This window comes from Limanda limanda, chromosome 13 (genome assembly GCF_963576545.1).
Source record: "Limanda limanda chromosome 13, fLimLim1.1, whole genome shotgun sequence".
NCBI classification, from domain to species: domain Eukaryota; kingdom Metazoa; phylum Chordata; class Actinopteri; order Pleuronectiformes; family Pleuronectidae; genus Limanda; species Limanda limanda.
The window spans coordinates 6539138-6559863 of NC_083648.1; the positions used below are offsets into that span (position 1 = coordinate 6539138).

General features: G+C 43.7%; 1 protein-coding gene across 1 annotated transcript; it reads left to right on the top strand.

Moving 5' to 3' along the window:
* Nucleotides 1-2381: 2381 nt before the first annotated feature.
* On the top strand, nt 2382-16633 carry twsg1a (twisted gastrulation BMP signaling modulator 1a). The gene is made up of 5 exons (XM_061084281.1): nt 2382-2447; nt 3275-3440; nt 9884-9983; nt 13807-14067; nt 16203-16633. The coding sequence occupies exons 2-5, from the start codon at nt 3309-3311 to the stop codon at nt 16382-16384; spliced, it is 675 nt and encodes a 224-aa protein (XP_060940264.1). The 5' UTR covers nt 2382-2447; nt 3275-3308; the 3' UTR covers nt 16385-16633.
* The last annotated feature ends 4093 nt before the right edge of the window (nt 16634-20726 follow it).

Here is a 20726-nt window from a genome sequence, read left to right on the forward strand (position 1 = left end):
TAAGGAGGTGATTCATCAGTTTGTCAATTGTCTGTTAACTAATTAGAGTTTTGATAATTAACTATTCGTTTTTTTAATCAAGTAATGTGAACATTTTTAAATTAATTTTTGTAAACTGAATATTATTTATGTTGTGGTTGGAGACAGCAAAAAGATAAGTCACATCACATTGAGATGTTTACTTTATAATTTATCACCATAAAAAGATAAAACATTTCTGATGAGCTCTGAGAAAACAGAACAGCATCATCACTTATTTTAAACAGAATCAATTATATTTTATAAAAATGTAATAAAACGTTGCAGCTGCTCGAGGATTTTCTTTTTATTAATTTGATCATTCACTCGTAGCAGTACTGTCCTCAGCCAGCAGATGTCGCTGTCCAACCAAGTCAGTAACTTGAGTGGAGCAGGTTAATCAGATTAATAAGGAAACATTACACGTTTATTGTACTGACAAAATATAACTTTAAACATTAAATTCTTATTTAATAAATGAGGTAAATGAAGCAGTGGAACTTAATGAGTACATTTGAGAAGTATTAATACTTGTATATTTAGTACATACTAGTTATATTTCATTGTGTCTGTAGTTTTTAGATCAATGTAACATAAACAATAAATTGATCTCATAAACAGTATTTTGCATTGCAACCACACGAGTACTTTTTATACCTGAAGTACATTTTGGAGCTAATATTTGTGAACTTCAAGTAGAAACATTTGAAAACAGGACTAAGACTTGCAATGTGATATTTATATTAGGGGGTCACTACTTCTAGGTAACAGATATAATTAATAATTTCGTTTAAAACAACACGTGTGGTTTTATCTCCAGCACTGATACAATAATTACTTATCCTGTATTTACTCTGGGTGTAATGAATAAACATACCTGTTTTTATTCTGTATTTACTAGTTTTTATTTCATTCATATTGTTTATGTTTCCTCATACTTAAGTTATTTATTATAACTCTGCTGTAATATAGCAAATGTCCCTATTGTGGGACTAATAAAGGATTCTCTTGTCTCATTTGACAGTTAAATCTATAATGAAATAAAACAGTTCCAACACAAACTAAACTCAATAACCATCATGGAGGAAGATTTCTACATTTTATTAACACTGTTAGTTTTGACTGGGTGTACCTAATAAACTGGGTATTTCCAAAAGGATAATGAAACACAAATCCTCTGCAACCTCTCTTCCTCTGTTCTCTTCATCAGCCACATCTTTAATATAACACATCAGTTTAATTAGAGTTCAGCTCAAACTCTTAACAACTTTCAACCATTTTGACCAAACCATCCTTCATGAGCCCAAACTTCACTTTCAACACAACAATTAAGACTGAAAGGAATCAAAGTTTGTTCAAAAACAATAATCAACTCATTTAACTAATTTGACTGAACGTATTAAATGTGAGTCGGTTGAACTGACTGAATCCTTCCTCCAGGATCCAGGCTCGGATTGAAATGTGTCCTCCCCGCCTGAAGGAGCCTCCTCTCCCGCCTGAAGGAGCCTCCTCTCCCGCCTCTCGGGCTGGAAGTGGAGGCCTGTGATGGCTTTGATGTTGCTCCAGTGAAAACAAACACCTGTGGAGTTTGAATGGCTCGTCGGGGCGGTTGTGTGTCCTCTCTGGGGACGAGGGGGTTGTGTTACTGTGTGTGTGTGTGTGTGTGTGTGTGTGTGTGTGTGTGTGTGTGTGTGTGTGTGTGTGTGTGTGTGTGTGTGTGTGTGTGTGTGTGTGTGTGTCTGTGTGTGTGTGTGTGTGTGTGGTGGGGGGGGACTTGTCTCAGCGGGACGCCTGCTCTGTCCCGCCGCTTCCGAATCTTTCTCACCTAACGAGGCCGCTGATGAGGCTGGAGACAAAGGGCTGTTTAACAGAGAGGGTGGAGGTGTGTGTGTGTCTGTGTGTGTGTGTGTGCGTGTGTGTGTGTGTGTGTAGTGGGGGTCTTGCTGGAGTAAAAGCAGCCCAACACATCCCGCATGGTCCGGCTACCGACGAGCACAGAGGGAATAAACGTGGAGGACATTTTACGCACAAGGCTTTTACGCACGGTGCTCCGCGGAGGAGTTAGCGGCTGTAGATCAAAGCCATCGGTGATATTCCCGGTTTAAAAACGCAGATCCTTCCGCGCCGGTTCCCCCGCACACACTAGGCCGGTGCATGAGACCCGAGGCCCGGGTTCCGTCCTCCAAACCCGGCGGAGAGGAAATGGAGTGTGTGCCTTTAAGGAGCCGGACGGCCTGTCGCTTTGTGCTGCGGAGAGACTGACGCCCTGTGGACGCAGTGGACAGTGGAGCACACACACACACACACACAGACACACACACACACGCAGACAGACACACACAGCATCCTGGAGGAGTTCAAAGAGGGAACTACCGCACAGCCCCCTCGGATAAAAGGACAAGTCGTGAACTTGTTAACAGCCGCTTGTGGTAAGTTTGCTCCTCCGCGTTTTGGTTTCTTTGCGCACTCGATGTTTCTGCGGCTGAGCTCGAGTGGAGCCGGAGAAGAGTTTTGTATTGTGTGTGTGTGTGTGTGTGTGTTGGAGTTAGCGGTGAAAAAAAAAACCTTAAAAAAGAGAGAGAGAGAGAGACAAGAGAAAGGAGGTGAAGCAACGAGGGAGAGAAGGATCCTCACATGTTGTCTGTGAAGTCATGGGACACGGATCAAAGCCACACAGATCAAACGGAGCTGGGTAAATGCGATGCGTTTGAAAATGTAGGTGAAGGAGGCTGATGTTGCCAGATGTGTGTGTCTGTGAGTGAGAGAGAGTGTGTGTGTGTGTGTGTGTGTGTGTGTGTTGTCCTGGCCCTTGTATGAAATATGACTCAGGCCTTCTACAAATCTGACATTTGCACATGAAAGCTGGAGATGAATCTGCAGGACGAAGCTGTGATTTTCATTCTGTGTGTTCAGCTCCTCTCTCTCTTCTCTCCTGTAGCTGCAGAGCCCTGGCTCCAATTGCAGGTTTCAGATGTCACACTGACTCTGCACATTACCCTGCCTGCTTTGTGTTTTTAAAGAAAGGGAATGCGAGTTAAAAAGCAGATGAAGATAAAGAAAAGCAGATTATTTCTTAATTTGGATATCGACCATGGGACTTTTGGACGTTTCCATCTAGCTGCTCTTTGATTCCCTGGTTCACTCTGTATCCTCCACATTTCGAAGTCTGGTGTTATTCGAAGCTCTGAACGTTTTTGTTATTGGTTGACCCTGCTCTCTGAGGTCCTGTGCTCTTGTGTTGTTGTTGTTGATGTAGGTGTTTCCCAGTGTCGTGCTGGTGAGCCGTCAGGATGAGGCCCGGTCAGCTGATCCTCCCCACCGCCGCCGCCACAGCTCTCCTCTTCCTCCTCGCGGGTCTGTCGGTGAGCTCGGGCTGCAACAAAGCTCTGTGTGCCAGCGACGTCAGCAAGTGCCTCATACAGGTAAGGGCCCGGGGAGGTTGTAAATCTCTTTGAAAACTCTGTTCTCTGAGAAAGACGGGAGCTGAATGTTGGATTTGAACTACAAAGGCACCACAACACCCCTTCACTGAGGAAGCATCCCTGGTTTTCTGGCTTTAATTCAAAGGCATCGGCCTCAAACAAAGCAAAACTAGCCTTTTCTTACCCTTTTCTAACCCACGGTACCAAAACATATCACTCTTAATCCTTCAATTTGGAATATAGTGTATGGAAATCTGTGATTCTGTGATTTCCACTCATGCTTGACCTCGCTCAGGCTGCTCAGCGTCAGCAGGCATCAAACCTCTGATGAGAGCTGAACGTCGCCCACGGGTGCGATGTTCTTCTCCGTAGAATCGAAAACAGGAAATTTCTACGTGGACACGTCCAAGTTCGGGCCCTCGGTCCTGTAGCGTTGCAGCTGTTTTGTGTAAACACGCGCTGTTATTCCTCCTGACAAGACCACGAATGAAATGGTGTTTACAGCCGAAGTCGGAGTTCAAGCAAAGAACAGAAGCAGCGTCAGTGAAAACCCTGTTATTTTTGAACTTTCTAAAATCAGCATGAAACGTCTAGAGAACACACGGCAGCTGAGGCAGCAACGTTCCTGCAGCTTGAGTCAACCAGAGGAAAAAGAAACTGTCTCAGCTGTTCGTGCTCGGTTCAGTGTGTCTGTGCCCGGTCTGTACAAATTCCTCGTATAGAAGAAAAAAAAATGTTCAGCAGTAGCCAAAACCCAAATGAAAATGTGCCTGAGATCAGATGGACGTTTGGAGCCGAGAACAAAGATGGAATCTGTGGCGAAGAATGCAAGATACATTCCTTCGATAAGCTGAGCAAAGTTTTGAAGGAAGGTTTGTTTCGGAGCGAGTGGAGGAAGAGGAGAAGGAGGAAGAGGAGGAGGGACGTGAATTCATCCTGTTTAATTCTCACCTGTTCTGTCGCTGACGAAGGTCGAAGCAAAGGATTGTGGGTGATTTTTCAGTGAGTTTTCTGATTTTAGCTCCACGTCAGCAATTGCACTTTTATTTTCATACTTTCTATCATCACTTCCTCTCTGTCACATTTTCCCCTCACGTCTGAAGCCCAGTGGCTGATGGGACGTGGAGTGGTACCCCCCCCCTACACACACACACACGCACGCACAAACACACAAAGTCAACACACATTCAGTCGCACACTTTGGTTATTTTGAGGAAAAGGTGAAGAAAAGGCGTTGGTCTGTTTTTCCACCACCTGTCAACTTGTGTGTGTGTGTGTGTGTGTGTGTGTGTGTGTGTGTGTGTGTGTGTGTGTGTGTGTGTGTGTGTGTGTGTGTGTGTGTGTGTGTGTGTGTGTGTGTGTGTGTGTGTGTGTGTGTGTGTGTGTGTGTGTGTGTGTGTGTGTGTTTAGTGGTCCTGCCTCTGCCATTAACATCCTTTTAAAGTACTGTATTTAACCTCAGTGGCCATTTCACCTGTTTGACCCCCCTCACTGATTTGCAGGTACAGAGTGAAGTTTAAAGAATCTCTGGGTTTTGCAGCAGGAAGTTGAGCTCCGAGTGAGAATCAAGATTTTTATTCGGAGATGAGAAACAAGGTTGAATGGATGATGCAAATAGATGTGAAACAATTTGTCAAATTTAGAAAATTGTTTTCTTTATAGCTGTACATTTTTTAATTTGAAGACGTCACTTGAGGCTTTTGGAAATTGTGAATTCACAGTTTTTGTGATATTATAAACAAACAAGGGGGAAAAAGTAACAGCAGCCTAAACAATAAGTAAAGTAACCACAAGCTGCAGATCCTGATTTTGATGCAAGGCAGCGTTTTGTAGATTCCTGTCCAAGGTGAATCTGTTGCTGAGCCTCTGGAATATTCTACCATGTAATCACAGGCCCGGCTCTCCAGTACAGAGCTACAGTATTAACACGGAAAGTATCGTGTTCAAGGTGGGAAAGTTACGTCTTCATTATGTTGGGAGTCATCGTTGTTCTGGCTTGAAGACGGCAGCAGATGTTGTCATAGAGCTGGATGAACATCTGTGGAAAGGGTCGGTGTGATGTGTCGGCTGCAGATGTTTCATGTCACGCCTCTGGTTCTTCGGCGCCGTCGTGGGATTTGACGTCAGACGCTGTTGCAGCTTTGTTTGGTTTCATTGTGAAAAGCAAAGGAGGAAAAAGACCGATCTTTGTTTCTGTCCAGTCTGGTCCAGCTAAATCTGACCTTTTCTAAACTGCATATTTACCTTCAAGAGAAACACATCTGTCAAGTTTTTTCCATTCGATCTTTTAATAATTTGATCAATGCAAACCGAACTGTTCTGCAAATTTAACTTTCTGAAATTAGGGTTTAAGAAAAAGGCTTAAATTTCTAGTTGACTGAAAATCTAGTTTCTTCTCCGGAGTCAATTTTCAAAGTGGATTCTATAGTAAACGATCACAGTCTATATTTTCTTCCTCGACACAAACCCGTTGCGACCAAACGACAAACATCTGCTCCCTCTGGCTTCAATTTCTGTTAAAAGAAAATCAAACATCCTGTTATCAACAGAACATCTGTGGCTCCGCTTCTTCCTCCTCTCACTTCCAGGTGGCTTATTTTCGCCTGATGAATCATTGCTCACGACACCGAGCTCTGCAGCTTCCGCGACCCCATCGACACCGACTCGCTGGCTGTCAGGGGCCGGAGCGATGGTGCGTGTGCTGTGAAGGAGAAAACTTCTCCGTCCGAGCTCCACGCTGCTCGTGATTAGTGGGATCTGCTGTCCGGCGCTCGCCTTCACGCTCTGCTGCCATCTCAAGTCATTTGTCTGAATTCCCCCAAAACCCCTGAGGGTGGGAGAACGAGGGAGGAGGAGGGAATGGAGGCTAAGGTCAGGAGGAGGTGTGTGTGTGTGTGTGTGGAGGCCGTGAAGTGTGCAGAGATCCGTGGGACAGCTCTGAAACTGTGCAGGCCCGGGCTGTGGAGCAGGGTGGGGCCGCGGGTTCCAGAGTGAGAGCAGCAGCAGCAGCAGCAGCAGCGACCAGCGACCAGCAAACGTTCACTTTCCCTCCGGAGTCGTTTTGTCTCACTCACACTCAGTTGACTGATCACAGCGGTTTCCTCTTTGTAGCCACAGACGCCTGATAGGAGTCGTTCAAGTGGCCGAGTCGACCTCATTCATCTCACTGAGGAAACGCTGCAGCTGAGGATTAGACTGTAGCTCGTTTATTGAGTCAAATGTCAGTAAATTATCACCAAAATGTCCACGGCAACATGTTTGAAAGGCTTATTTTGACCAATGAACACGTCAATAACCCAAACACATTAAAGGTTCAGTGTGTAGAATTTAGTGACATCTAGTGGTGAAGGTGCGAGTTGCAGCTGAGGATTAGACTGTAGCTTGTTTATTCAGTCAAATGTTAGAAAGTTCTCACTAAAATGTCCACAGCAACATGTTTGAAAAGCTTATTTTGACCAATGAACACGTCAACAACCCAAACACATTAAAGGTTCAGTGTTTAGGATTTAGTGACATCTAGTGGTGAAGGTGCATGTTGCAGCTGAGGATTAGACTGTAGCTTGTTTATTCAGTCAAATGTTAGAAAGTTCTCAATAAAATGTCCACAGCAACATGTTTGAAAAGCTTATTTTGACCAATGAACACGTCAACAACCTTAACACATTAAAGGTTCAGTGTGTAGGATTTAGTGACATCTATTGGTGAAGGTACATGTTGCAGCTGAACAGTCCTCACCTCGCACTCTACTTCAAAACAAGGAACAGAACCTGTGGCAGCCTTCAGTTGTTATAAAGTTGTTCAGTTCTTCCATTAAACCTCGGACCTCGGAATTACAGATTGAGTCGGAAGTTACAACTGGTAAACCCGATGAACTTCGCTAATCCAAGATGGCTGCCACAATAACACATCTGTCAGTAAATGTGTCGTACACATGGTTCTGTCCAAATTCTCTCCTGGACTTTTTACTATGTATCCTTGAATTGCTGCCTGATGCTTTATTATGAACTGGTGATGCTAACAATGTCTTGACTGGCCAACGTAAACATTGTTCCTGTGCAAACTCCATCAGCTCGGGTCACTCGGGCGTGACGTACATTCCGACGGCCGAGCTCCGAGGTGAAATGAAATGAGGCAGAAGCTCGACAAAATGTTTCCATGAGAGGGTTTTTTAAAAAAAATAAGCATTTTCTCTTTTGTGAAGTGCGAGAGATGAGTGTTTTCTCTTTTCCCGTGGGCAGCCGTTTATTTATTTTATTTTTTTATATATATATTAAATACCACCTCTGAGAGTCGTAATTACTCCGGGGATCCGATGTTGATCAGGGGTTTGGCGCTGGAGAGGCTGGTGATTAACGCAGCTGTGTGTGGTTCTGCGATCCCTCAGCGGTGAGTCACTGGAGAGTCTTTTATCATCGCATGAGGAGGAGGTGACTTCTGCACAGATATAAAAGAGAAGTGAGTGTGTGGGGGAGGAATGAAAAAAGGACAGAAAGGAAAAGGGAAGAGCTAGAGAGAGAAGGGATGGGTGGGGGGGGGGGGAAGAGTAGAGAAAGACAGGAGGGAAAAACAAGGGAGAAATGGAGCGGCGGGAGGGGTGGGGGGTGAGCAGCCATGTTCTGTTCTCCAGGTGTTTTCTTTTCCCTCCCTCCCTCCCTCCTGTTTCTCCCCCCCGCCGCCGCCTCCCCAATCATGGTGACCTTGACTTGGAGGAATGTGCTCCCTGTACGGGGGGGGGGGGGGGGGACTCCTCCGGCAGTCTCACCCACTTTTCAATCCCACCTCCACTTTTTCCCGTCGTGTTTTTTAAAAAAGGTTTCAGGATGTTTGCAGAAGCTCTTGTAATAAATATCACTTTCCTTTTTCATTGTTTTCCCAAGTGTGTGTGTGTGTGTGCGTGTGCGTGTGCGTGTGCGTGTGTGTGTGCGTGTGTGTGCGCGTGTGTGCGCGTGTGTGTGCGTGTAGCAACTCCGATTTATTGGGATCGGTTCGCTCTTAAACTTTATTATGACACCATTATTTATGTGTTTGCCCTTTTTTTAATAGTTTTGATAAAAGACATGTTTTAAAGATTGAAACAATGTAGTTTGGTGTCATGTGGCCATGGAAACTTATTCTCTGAAGCCCAACTTTTCTTATTGCTTTGTCTGACCAACAGTCTAAGCAGTATTTAAGAGGCGGCTGCCAGTGATGATTGAACCAATTAATCAATTATTCCAGTTTTGCCTGGAATAATACTGGAAATACTTTTCTGTCAGTCGCCTAATTCAGAAACCAATGATCTCAGCCCTATGGAACCAGTTTGGGGCAGTGGGGCCCAACCACAGGTTTTTGCCCAGGGTCCCTGTTACTCCAGCCATGGCAGAAACTGACTGAGGCAGAATAAAACACTATTAACTTGGTATTTTAATACTGTCCTTTTAAAAACGGTATTTTTTAAATAACCAGCATTCAAATCTGAAAGCCTTTATTCTTGCATCTTATGATGATTTGTTTTTAATTCAACCCAGAATTAGATTTATTCACTCAGAACCGCTCAGCCTCTATTACAGAGTAAAGGAAATCATTTGAATATTAACGTGTCCGAACCCGCTGGGACTGGAGGTGCAGTGGAGGTCTGCTGTGTTTGTTTCTTTAAGTGTTATCACAGAGTGTTCAGTGGAGACGATGACATACATGTTGAAATACCATCAGAGCCTCATGCAGCTTGTGTCCTGTGACGGCTTGTGTGTGTGTAATAGTTACTGTACCTGAGGAAAACCTGCTGTTGCTCTTTGTGTTAATGTTGTAACGGCTGCTGTTCCAACAGCCGCTCCACACATCGTCTCTCCGGGCTACTGTGGGCTCTGTGGTGCTGCTACTGCTGCAAACCCACGACTTTTATTATTTGAAATTTTTGTAGTAATGCAAGATGAAGAGTTCTCCTTTTTATTAAAATTACGAATATAGCTATAAAAGCACCCGGTAAAGAACACACCTCTGCCAAGGACTAACAAATAATCATTTGGATCCACACCTAGTTGCACACAATCATAACAGTCCCCTAAACATGCATGACTTTTAATATATAAACCCAAAACGCCCAATCCCACAATGGTAAAGAAAGGGATGAAACACTGGATCTTTTCCTTTTTTTGTCTGGATTAAAATCCAAATATAGTGGTTTCTATCTTGACTCATGTCCCATCCTTTCACCAAGTTTTATGTAAATAAGTTCAGTGTTTTTTACGTAATCTTAAAAGGACGCTGGTGCAAACTGAACCTCTTTGATGAAGGGTAATCAAAGGGTCAATGATTAAGCTCAAGGTTAGAAAATGTATATCTATATATTTAAAATGTGAGGAAGTTAACTTGTTTGTATTCACCCCAACACCGGCTATCACACAGTTTTATCATCACAATATTGTGTTAACAGAAGTGTTGTGTGTTTTGCTGTCGTCCTGCAGGAGCTGTGCCAGTGTCGTCCCACCGACGGGAACTGCTCCTGCTGTAAGGAGTGCATGCTGTGTCTGGGGAACCTGTGGGAAGAATGCTGCGACTGCGTGGGTGAGTGACCCGACCGATCTGTCATGAACGTGTTCCACAGATCGACCGAGCAACAGGTCGGAGACTTAAAACTGAATCACTGTCACTATGCTGCTCTCCAAAGCAACTGTGGAAAAGCTGCTGCCTGCAACAAAGCTTGAAAACAATTGTGATACAAAACAAAATCAAAGTAGAAACCATTCTACAAACTGCATCAGGGCTGTGTCTAATGTGACAGAAGCAGTTATCTGTCACCTTCTCCCTGTGAAAAAAGCCTGAGAGCAAACGAGACGCCGGCGTCGATGCACTTGTCGGTTGAAGAGCCTGTCGGGTTCGGGAGGGAGTGGGGGGGGGGCTGCCGCTCTGATACCAGACGAGTGTGAGGTGAGCGAGTGCAGAGCGGCAACGTGTCTCTGAGGAGTGTCAGCGGGAAGGAGGACGCCGAGCACAGCTCAGGAAATTAAAGGAGTACTGACCCGACGGAGGAGAACAGGCACATGTGGACAGGAAGTGTCGAGGTCGCTCTCAGGATCAGAGGGTGAAGGAACTGTGGGAGGGTGTGGGGCCGGGGGGGTGGGGGGGGGGTCAACCTGCTGAAATGAACTTTCACTTTCAACCTGGTACCGAGCTGCAGCGGGGGGGAGAGGGTTCACATCTAAACAGTTTAATCTATCTGTGAAATATGGAAACACTTAAGGCCGATTTATGCTACTCCGTTTTTACGGATACGGACAGATAGGACCGCCCTCTCCGCCGTGGAACGCCCTCTGTGAGCGCCTCGGAGAGCTTTTCGTGCACCTCTGATTTTTCTAACTATCCGTGGATATTTCGGATAGCCTACGGACAGCCCTTTGCTGTGATTGGTCCGCTAAAGACATCATTTCCGTACAACGTCATTTCCGGATTTCACATTTCCGGACCTAAAACTTCCGGTTTTCTTCCGTATATCATAAGACGGCCACGTTAAAATCCAAACACAACTACAATACGAATATGGATAGCAACATTGAAGAGCGTCTAGTGGTTCAGTGTGTGGGAGGCAAGCCGACAGAGGTAAATAAACACACGTGGACTTCTTCTTCCCAGAAATGGGGTAGGCTTCTCTGAGCTCGTCTTCCGTTGCGCCACCTACTGTTTGGCGGTGAATTGTTTTCAGACGGACGGTCGTTGGAAAAGCATAAATCAAAAAGAGTCGGTGGTGACCGTGCGTCCCTCTCCGCGACACGGATACGTAGAAGCATAATGGAGCCTTTAGAGGCGTCATTTCTTCACGTAAAGTTGAACTCAAAGATGAAACCATTAGAATTAACTGGTCTGAAGTCGCTGGGATGAAGTTATAAATCTGGACAAACATTGACATAAACTTCATCTTGTCTGGTTTGTGGAGACGATCATTATTTTACTGTCTGAAGCGGAGTCAGTCATTTCAGTCCTGGTGTCTCGTTCTGGTTGTGTTGAATCCCTGTGGTTGTTCTGTGTATTTTTGCAGTCATTTCCCCTCATTTCCCATCATTTTCTGTCACATTTTGTGTGTCAGTGTGGTTTTGTTGTGTGTTGTTTGCTGCCTGTTCTGCAGCTCTTTGTATATTTATTACTCATTTCTAGTCATTGCGTGTCACACTCCGTGGCTCCTTGTGGTTGCTTCGTGTTTCATTGTGGTCGCTTTGCATGTCGTCAGTTTACATTCCACTACTCTTTGTGTTATGAGTTGTGTGTCATCTGTTGCAGTCTCTTGATGTCTTGCTTTGTGCGTCAAATCCTGTCTCAGTTTGTGTCTCTGCGGTGGTTTTGTTTGTCTTTGCGTGTGGTCATTTTATTTCTTTTACAGTCCACTTCAAATACTTTTTATCATCTCAGTTGTGAAATGATGTGTTGCCTTCATTGGGTGCGGTTGCTTGATGTCTTGCTTTCTGTTTCATATTTATGTCTGTGTGGTTGCTTGTGTCCCCTTTTTGTTGCTATGTATATCTCTGTTGTCATTTTGTGTCTCTTTCGGCTGTTTGGTGTTTCTGGAGCTGCCGTCTTGTCTGATTTGCAACACCCGGCATCGGAGTCTGTGGTTTTTTAACCAGTCTGACTATGACAGATGAATTGAAATGTGGTCAGTGTTGATATTATCACTCTATTGGAAGGGTAGAAGGTCTCTGGGTGTCTGAGTGAACCAGTCAGATGAGTAGAAGGTCTTTAAAGTGCACAAGGAGACATAGTGTTCACACTGAGAAGATGCTGGCCTCATGCAGACCACCTCTCTATGTTTGAGTGATGGGACCTCAATGCGTCTTCATACCTGTCTCAGGTGTTTCCAGATCACCTGAGACAGATGTTAACACCAGGTCACAGCAGGGCCTCTGAGTCGGGGGGGAATCCAGCTCCTCTGCACACCAGCCGGCTCTCAGATCGGCTCTGACAGACAGATATGATCGTTTGTGCTGACAAGGAGGCTTTATTAAAGCTCTTTCATGTGGAACACAAACACAAGCATCTGACACCGAGCTCCTGCTCTGCAGATGTTGCAGATGTTGCAGATGTTGCAGATGTTGCAGCGGTGGAGTTTTCTCCTCCCGGACACACTGCAGCTTAGAGCGTGTGTATGCAATTCTCTTTCTCTCTTGCAGCGCGAACCTTATGACCACTTTAAGTAAGTTTCCACTCGAAACATGTTATCTGTGCCAAACGCCGGCCACTTTGAAGTGTGTATCCGCGAGTGGGCCGGGCCGTCCAGCGGAGGAGAGGAGAGTTTGTATTGTGGAGGAAGGGTGGAGGAGGTAGGGAGGACACAGAGGGGAGGACCCATGTGTATGCTTTATCTAAAACAGCTGCTCTGGCTCTGCTTTTAGCTCGGCTCTTGTAATCCAATTCCTCTGTCAAACTCGGCTGCTCATTAAATGATTTATCCATTAGCCATAATTCACTTGGACTCATTTAACGGGTTTGAAAGATCATATCGGAGGATGTGGGGACTTTGTCATGTCATTACTACTGTGTGTGGAAATTAAATGAAGTGTTAAAAAGACCCTAATGGAGTCAAGACACTCTCCACTGTGTTGTGGTTTTACTGAACTGCCCACATGAGCGGAAAAGTTATGTTTTGAAAATAAACGTCCTGCTTGACTTTGTGCTTCGAGGGTCAGTTCACTGATCTAGAGAAGAAGTCGAAGTCAGGACTGGAGATAATAAGAATAATAAAAAGTTTATGGTTAATAGTGTGTTTACGTGTTGGGGTTTAATAAAGAAGAATTTAACTAAACTTTTAACACCCATAATAAACATGTTGGGGTTTTAAAACCAGACTCATTGGGCAATACAAATCTGACAGTATGTATCAGTATCTGGATTTAGGTTTGCTAATATGACAACTTTTATTTTACAGAATAAAAATATATTCTTGAAATTAAAATGTGTAATTCTCCACAAGAATTGCATACCTGGCTTGTAGAGAAGGAAACATAACTTCCATTAGAACAATAACATTGACTTGGAACACTATGAATAAAGGAAATGTGGATATTTGTACGTGTGTGTTTTATTTTTAGATATTTTTGGTTTGTTGCTGTGCTGAGATTATAACTGGAGCCACAGACTTGAACCTGATGCAATGGAATTTGGTTTGGAGTCGGTAGTCAGGGGAGCTGAGATAAACAGTAATTTAGTAAATCACTCTGGGCTGTTTATTTGGAAAAACACTCTGGAAATAGATGCAGCTGTTCAAATGTTTAAATGGCTCCAAAAACCATTTTGTTCACCATTGTATTTCCAATCTGAAACCATTTGAATGACTGTATGTGATTGAGAGAATAGTTTTTATAACTCTGTGTTCCTCTCTCTCTCTCTCTCTGTGTGTCAGGGATGTGTAACCCCAAGAACTACAGCGACTCTCCGGCCACGTCCAAGAGCACGGTGGAGGAGCTGCACCGCCCGATCCCCTCTCTGTTCCGCGCCCTCACCGAAGGCGACGCGCCGGTCAACATGATGGTCGTGTCCTTCCCCGTCGCCGAGGAGCTGTCCCACCACGAGAACCTGGTGTCCTTCCTGGAGTCGCTCGACAACCAGCCCCAGAACGTGTCCGTGCCCGGCAACAGCATCCACGCCAGCTACGACACTCAAGGTGAATGTGGGAATTATTGTTAAATTACAGGTAATTCAACAGGGATCGGGTGTAATTGTTGGTTTCAGTCATTTTTAGAGAAGACTTCCAGTGCTTCTGACGGAGCTGGATTAAGAAAAATTGCTGTTTGATTCTAACCTAATTAGCGTGCAAAGGGGCGGAAAGTTAAGCTCGGGAATTTGGGGAATTAGAAAAAAAAAAAAAACTATGCAAATTAAACGCTGAGCAATAAAAACATCATTGAAAACTCTATTTTAAAGATGTATGGAATGCAGCACACGCTGCACGTTGGATTTCAACCCTCCACTGTGCATTCTTCCATCACATGCAGATAATTCCCAGCATCCTTCACTCTACAGCTGGGCTATTGAGGCCTGCTGTAGTGTGCAGGACTAGTCAGGTAAGATTAGATGATATTACTGGGGAAAATGTATTAGCATGTGTTCATCTGTTCATCTAGCCTATTTCCATTCATTTATCCATCAATTGTAAAATATTTTTACAGACTATTCCAATTGTTTGGCTAACTATTTATATCTCTGGGCAAAGACCTATGTTAAGAATGACACAACGATGCAGAAGCATATAGTCAAGAGCCCAAAGTTTCCTCAGGGCTCAAATCAGCCTATGACAAAACAAAATGTTTATATTTATGTCTGTATATGACAAGGTAAATACAGTTAGTATAAATTACCCACAAAGTTTCCCACTTTATTCCAGTTTATTCCCGTTAATTCCCGTTAATTCCCGTTAATTCCCATGGAAGTTTCCAACTTTGAATATTCCCGGAATTTTGCAACCCTAATTACAGGTAATTCAACAGGGATCGTCTTTAATTGTTGGTTTCAGTAATTTTTGGAGAAGACCTCCAGTGCTTCTGACGGAGCTGGATTAAGACAAATTGCTGTTTGATAATGTGCTGCCTCACATTGGTTTGGAGCTCTGGCATCTCCTCCTATCACCATGGTAATAAAATCAGTCCCGACCCCAGAACTGAAGCAGACTGGGAAGTCTTGAGCTGAGACCAGTTCGGCTTGGATCCGGTTTTCCTTGTTCCAGACCATCGGTGCTGCCTGAAGAAGGAAAACGCAACTGGGTCGAATGTGTTGTTCTTCTGGCATTTTGTTCTTCTGGCATTTTTCTATTTTCATTTGTGGCCTTTTCTGGCGTTGCCTCTCCTTTCTCTTTAAACCAGTGCTATTTGCTATAAAGACAAGCTCTTAAAATTAAAAATTGCTGTTTGATAATGTGCTGCCTCACATTGGTTTAGAGCTCTGGCATCATCTCTTGCGCCAAATAGTTTCTGAATGAGTTTCACACCACGGGAGAAGATGCAGGTTTCATCCTTTTACTTGTGATAACAAACGGATCCAGTCCCATTTGTCAACTGCATCTCCTCCTCTCACCATGGTTACAAAATCAGTCCCGACCCCAGAACTGAAGCAGAATGCAAAGTCTTGAGCTGAGACCAGTTCGGCTGCGATCCGGTTTTCATTGAAATGCAACTGGGTCGAATGTGTTGTTCTTCTGGCATTTTTCTATTTTCATTGGTGGCTGTTTCTGGCGTTGCCTCTCCTTTCTCTTTAAACCAGTGCTATTTGCTATAAAGACAAGCTCTTAAAATTAAAAATTGCTGTTTTATAATGTGCTGCCTCACATTGGTTTGGAGCTCTGGCATCTCCTCCTCTCACCATGGTAATAAAATCAGTCCCGACCCCAGAACTGAAGCAGGCTGCAAAGTCTTGAGCTGAGACCAGTTCGGCTTGGATCCGGTTTTCCTTGTTCCAGAGCAACAGGGAAACGCAACTGGGTCGAATTTGTTGTTCTTCTGGCATTTTTGTATTTTCATTGTGGCTTGTTTCTGGCGTTGCCTCTCCTTTCTCTTTAAACCAGTGCTATTTGCTATAAAGACAAGCTCTTAATGGGAGCGTTCCAGTACAGCCACGCAGTTCACTCATTAAACCCATCAAAACACATGGTCGCACTTATTTGCGGCAAATTCCTTTTCACCCCTGAAGTAAAAGTAGGCACGTTGAGGGTTGAAGGTAATTACTCTGAAGACGGTGCTTGTTTTCATAAACCGCACTTTACTGGATTTGTGACTAACGTCTGTTCCCCCTTTTGGTTTTTCTCAGAGAACATGTGCACCGTGGTCTACTTCGACGACTGCGTGTCTATCCGTCAGTGTAAAGTTTACTGCGAGTCGATGGGAGGATCCAAGTACCGCTGGTTCCACAACGCCTGCTGCCAGTGCATCGGGCCCGAGTGCGTGGACTACGGCAGCAAGGCGGTGAAGTGCATGAACTGTCTTTTCTGAATCGGGCGCACACATCGGTACCAAATGTCTGGGTGATGCCAGAGGACTGAGGGCAGAGGGAACTACGACGTGTGTGTGTGTGTTAGCATTCCTCAGTTATCTTGTAAAAATACCCCCCTACACCCCCCTCTTCCTCCTTACCCCTTGCAAATTGTTTTTATTCTGCTGTTATATTTCACTGTATATTTTTAGATACGTTTTCAATAGTGTTTTTTTACTAGAGGTGTATATGAATAATGTATTTTTACAATCACGGTCCGCTACATCCCTGTCTCATGCCAAATAAAGAAAAAGTTTGGTGACGTGGACGGTTCAGTCTCAGAGAGAAGAGTCTGATTTCAAATATGTTCCTCTTTCCTGTTCTATGTTTTTTGTTTGAGAAGAAAATGTGTGAAAAGTTGCAGAACGAGTAGGAACAGTGAATGTCTGTCCCCCCTGCTGCCTGTCTCCGGCTCTAATCTTAGCCGAGTGTTGCCTGACTAGGTTTGCAAAGGGGTGGAAAGCTCCGGTAAATTTTCTGGAAACTTTCCACGGGAATATTAAGCTCGGGAATTTGGGGAATTTTGAAAAAAACAAAACTATGCAAATTAAACGCTGAGCAATCAAAATCATTCAAAACTCTATTTTAAAGATGGATGGAATGCAGCACACACTGCACGTTGAATTTCAACCCTCCACTGTGCATTCTTCCATCACATGCACAGATAACTCCCAGCATCCTTCACTCTACAGCAGGGCTATTGAGGCCTGCTGTAGTGTGCAGGACTAGTCAGGTAAGTTTCGATGATATTACTGGGGAAAATATATTAGCATGCTGATTGAGGATTGTTCATCTGTTCATCTAGCCTACTTCCATTGATTTATCCATCATGTAAATCATTTTTTACAGATGATTCCAATTGTTTGGCTAACTATTTATATCTCTGGCATTGCATTCGTTTTTTTTTACAAACTTTTTTCTCATCTTATTCTACATAACAATGCCACGTGCACTCTCTCATGTGTGGAGACATTTCACCCCATCCAATGTAGAAGGAAAGGCTGTGTACATTTGCAAATACTGTGCAAAGACCTATGTTAAGAAAGACACAACGATGCAGAAGCATATAGTCAAGTGCCCAAAGTTTCCTCAGGGCTCAAATCAGCCTATGACACAACAAAATGTTTATATTTATGTCTGTATATGACAAGGTAAATACAGTTAGTATAAATTACCCACAACATTTCCAGTTTATTCCCGTTAATTCCCGTATATTCCCATTAATTCCTGTATATTCCCCTTAATTCCTGTATATTCCCCTTAATTCCTGTTAATTCCCATGGAAAGTTTCAAACTTGGAATATTCCCGGAATTTTGCAACCCTACTCAGGAAACGCATCATTTCCTGGGGAAACAACGCTGTTATTATCCCGTGCTGGTCCACAGGTGTCCCAGTGCTCACTGACCGTCTCATGCAAGCCAAGTGGGGAGAAAGGGAAACGTCCACCGGTGCCAACCTCTCGCCGCCACACACAAATACCCTTTGTGACGCTGGTGCGTTTTCAGAAAGGCAGCAGGGTGTCCTATCACTGATTCTGTTCCCAATTGGCATGCAACAGCAGGTCGCACAGACTAATGTACCACACACACACACAATGAGAGTCTGTTTGTCTTTCCCTTTTTCATTTTTTTTTTCCTAATGGTTTTTGATCACGACCTCATTTTGCCACTGCAGCTGTGGGTTTCAGAGCCGACGGCGCCAGCAGAGATCAGAAGAGCAGTGGTGGAACAAGACGCGTATTCAGATCCTTCTAATTAAGTCCAAATATTAACACAGTCATGGAACAAAATGCGTCATCATGAGGAGAAAGAAACGCTTCATTAAAATCACCAGTTTGAATAAACACTGCAGAAACAAAACGTAGAGTTTAGATCAAAATAAGAAACATTCCCTTTGCTGTGATTGATTATAACGGACATAATTAGATTGATGATGATGATGCATTAATGCAGCTTTGTATTGTTGTGTGTGCTCAACATGAACGGTTCTATCCGGGAGGTTTAATCCTGTGGATCCCAGTTTGGGAGGGAGGCCTCTGCAAATGATCCTCAGATAAACCTGGAGAGGAAAGAGGAAAAAGTTCTGATGCGCAAAATCTGTTCTTAGTTATTTTTAAAACACATTATTACTATTGAATATGTTACCTCTGGGTTTCAAAGAATTATGGAAATGACACTTGATGCTTTCAGACGTGCAATAAAGTAGGAACATTGTCCTGTAACTTTCCGGAGGGGTTGTGTGAGAGAATGTAAATGTCCTGGTCAGTTCTGGACGTTAATCTAAACTCTTCCATCCAAACCTGGAGTAAAATGTCCGATAATTAAATATCTGGAAAACTTTCAGCTAGCTAGAGGTGTGTTGATAGGAAACTGGAAGAATACTAATATCTCAGGATGAAAAAGGGGAAATTGAATGAGATGGGTGAGGTTTTGGTGGTGAAGGCCGATTGGTGCCGCCCCCTTTGCCTGAATGTCAGGTAAGTTTTCCTCTTGATTTGAAGACGACCGACCTGGACAATCTCCTGCTGTGTTTTCCTCACGTGACAAACTCTGGAAAATGTTCAGGATATTTTTGTTCATGTCTGAAAACAGCTTATGAGAGAAGCCTGAAGGAGAAGAGAGGTTAAATTGGTGGAACAACTCAGAACACATCTCTGCAACATGAGCCCACATACACACTCATTTTCTGTACTGGTCACAAGCCACAGAGGCTACAGACCACTGGCTTATTTTAACTTTGTTTATCCTTCGAATCCTAATGCAACTTGATGTCAGATGTAAATATGGAGAGGAGGAAATGGGTAAATATTTACTTTCTAATGTGGCAGAATGTAAGTGTAAAGTCCCTCAAAAGTTTAATATTTAAAGTTCAGGTGTCTCAAACTTAAAGGAACTACTGGAGTACATGTACTTAGTTACTTTCCACCCCAGCAGATGACTAATGTGTTTCACGTGTCAGGATGACCACCAGGCCTCTGGCTCCCACCACAGCGTTTGGGAAAGTACATGATTCAGAATAACAAGTGGTTTCCACCAGAGATCGACTTTCCTATAAGTCGACTAAGCTGCTGCTTTTAGGGCCTCACAGCCACAAGGAGGCCCCCCCGACATCATATATCATACACTGGATATGAGTCGCTAATGTAATACTTACTACTGAGACTCTTATAGACAGGCCCCCTCCTCACAGTGTATCTCCCTCAGTGAGTGAACGACTCACAGTGAAATTATTAATGTTATATTTACCAGAAAAGTATTGTTTATGTTTAAAAAAAGGCACATTTTAAAAGTTGTGAACAGGTGTGGGTCCATGGCCGTTTCACAATGAAAATTTTATGTAATGGACGTCAGTAGTGTTTCCAATAACCAGACTGAAATTCTTTATTTTATGTCCTGTATGATTTAATTATAGTAATCAAGGCAATGTTTTAAAGTAGTATTCTTCAAATAAATAAGGAGTATAAGTGCGTACAAAAGGGCCCTATCCATTCTGAGGCATCTACCCCAAAACTTATGCTGCTCAAGGGCCTCAAGTGTATATAGGTGGCAAATTTTGACGAATAAAGTGACTTTTCAGGAGTTTGTTTGACAGTTTCTCTTCCTCACAGTCTATAATAGAAGAGTGGAATCGTAGTTAAAGGGATAGTTCACCCAAAGGTGAATATTCACTCATTATCTACTCATATGCTGATGGAGGGATGTGTGATGTGTTTGAGTCCATGAAATACAAATGAATAAGGAATATAGGTGTGTACTGAAGGGGACCTACCCATTGTCAGACTGGTCCCCAAAACGTATCCTGCTAAGGGCCCCTAAATGTACAGGTCCGGCCCTGGTTCCACCATATTTGCTGCTAAAAACTTTAATCCCGATGATGTTTTCCTACACTTGACATCTATTGCACTTGTGTCCGTCCTGGGAGACAGATCCTCCATTGTGGTTCTTTGAGGTTTCTATGTATTTTTACCTGTTAAAAGGGTTTTTAGTAGTTTTTTCTTACTCTTGCTGAGGGTTTAGGACAGAGGATGTCACACCATGTTAAAGCCCTATGAGACGAATTGTTATTTGTTAATATGGGCTATACAAATAAAATTTGATTGATTGATAGATAGATAGACAGACAGACAGACAGACAGACAGACAGACAGACAGACAGACAGACAGACAGACAGACAGACAGACAGACAGACAGACAGACAGACAGACAGACAGACAGACAGACAGACAGACAGACAGACAGACAGACAGACAGACAGACAGACAGACAGACAGACAGACAGACAGACAGACAGACAGACAGAC

Coding starts and splice junctions, on each gene's coding strand:
- twsg1a (XM_061084281.1), top strand. CDS start 3,309: ATGAGGCCCGGTCAGCTGATCCTCCCCACCGCCGCCGCCACAGCTCTC. Junction 9,984..13,806: donor AGAATGCTGCGACTGCGTGG/GTGAGTGACCCG, acceptor TCTGTGTGTCAG/GGATGTGTAACCCCAAGAAC. Junction 14,068..16,202: donor CGCCAGCTACGACACTCAAG/GTGAATGTGGGA, acceptor GGTTTTTCTCAG/AGAACATGTGCACCGTGGTC.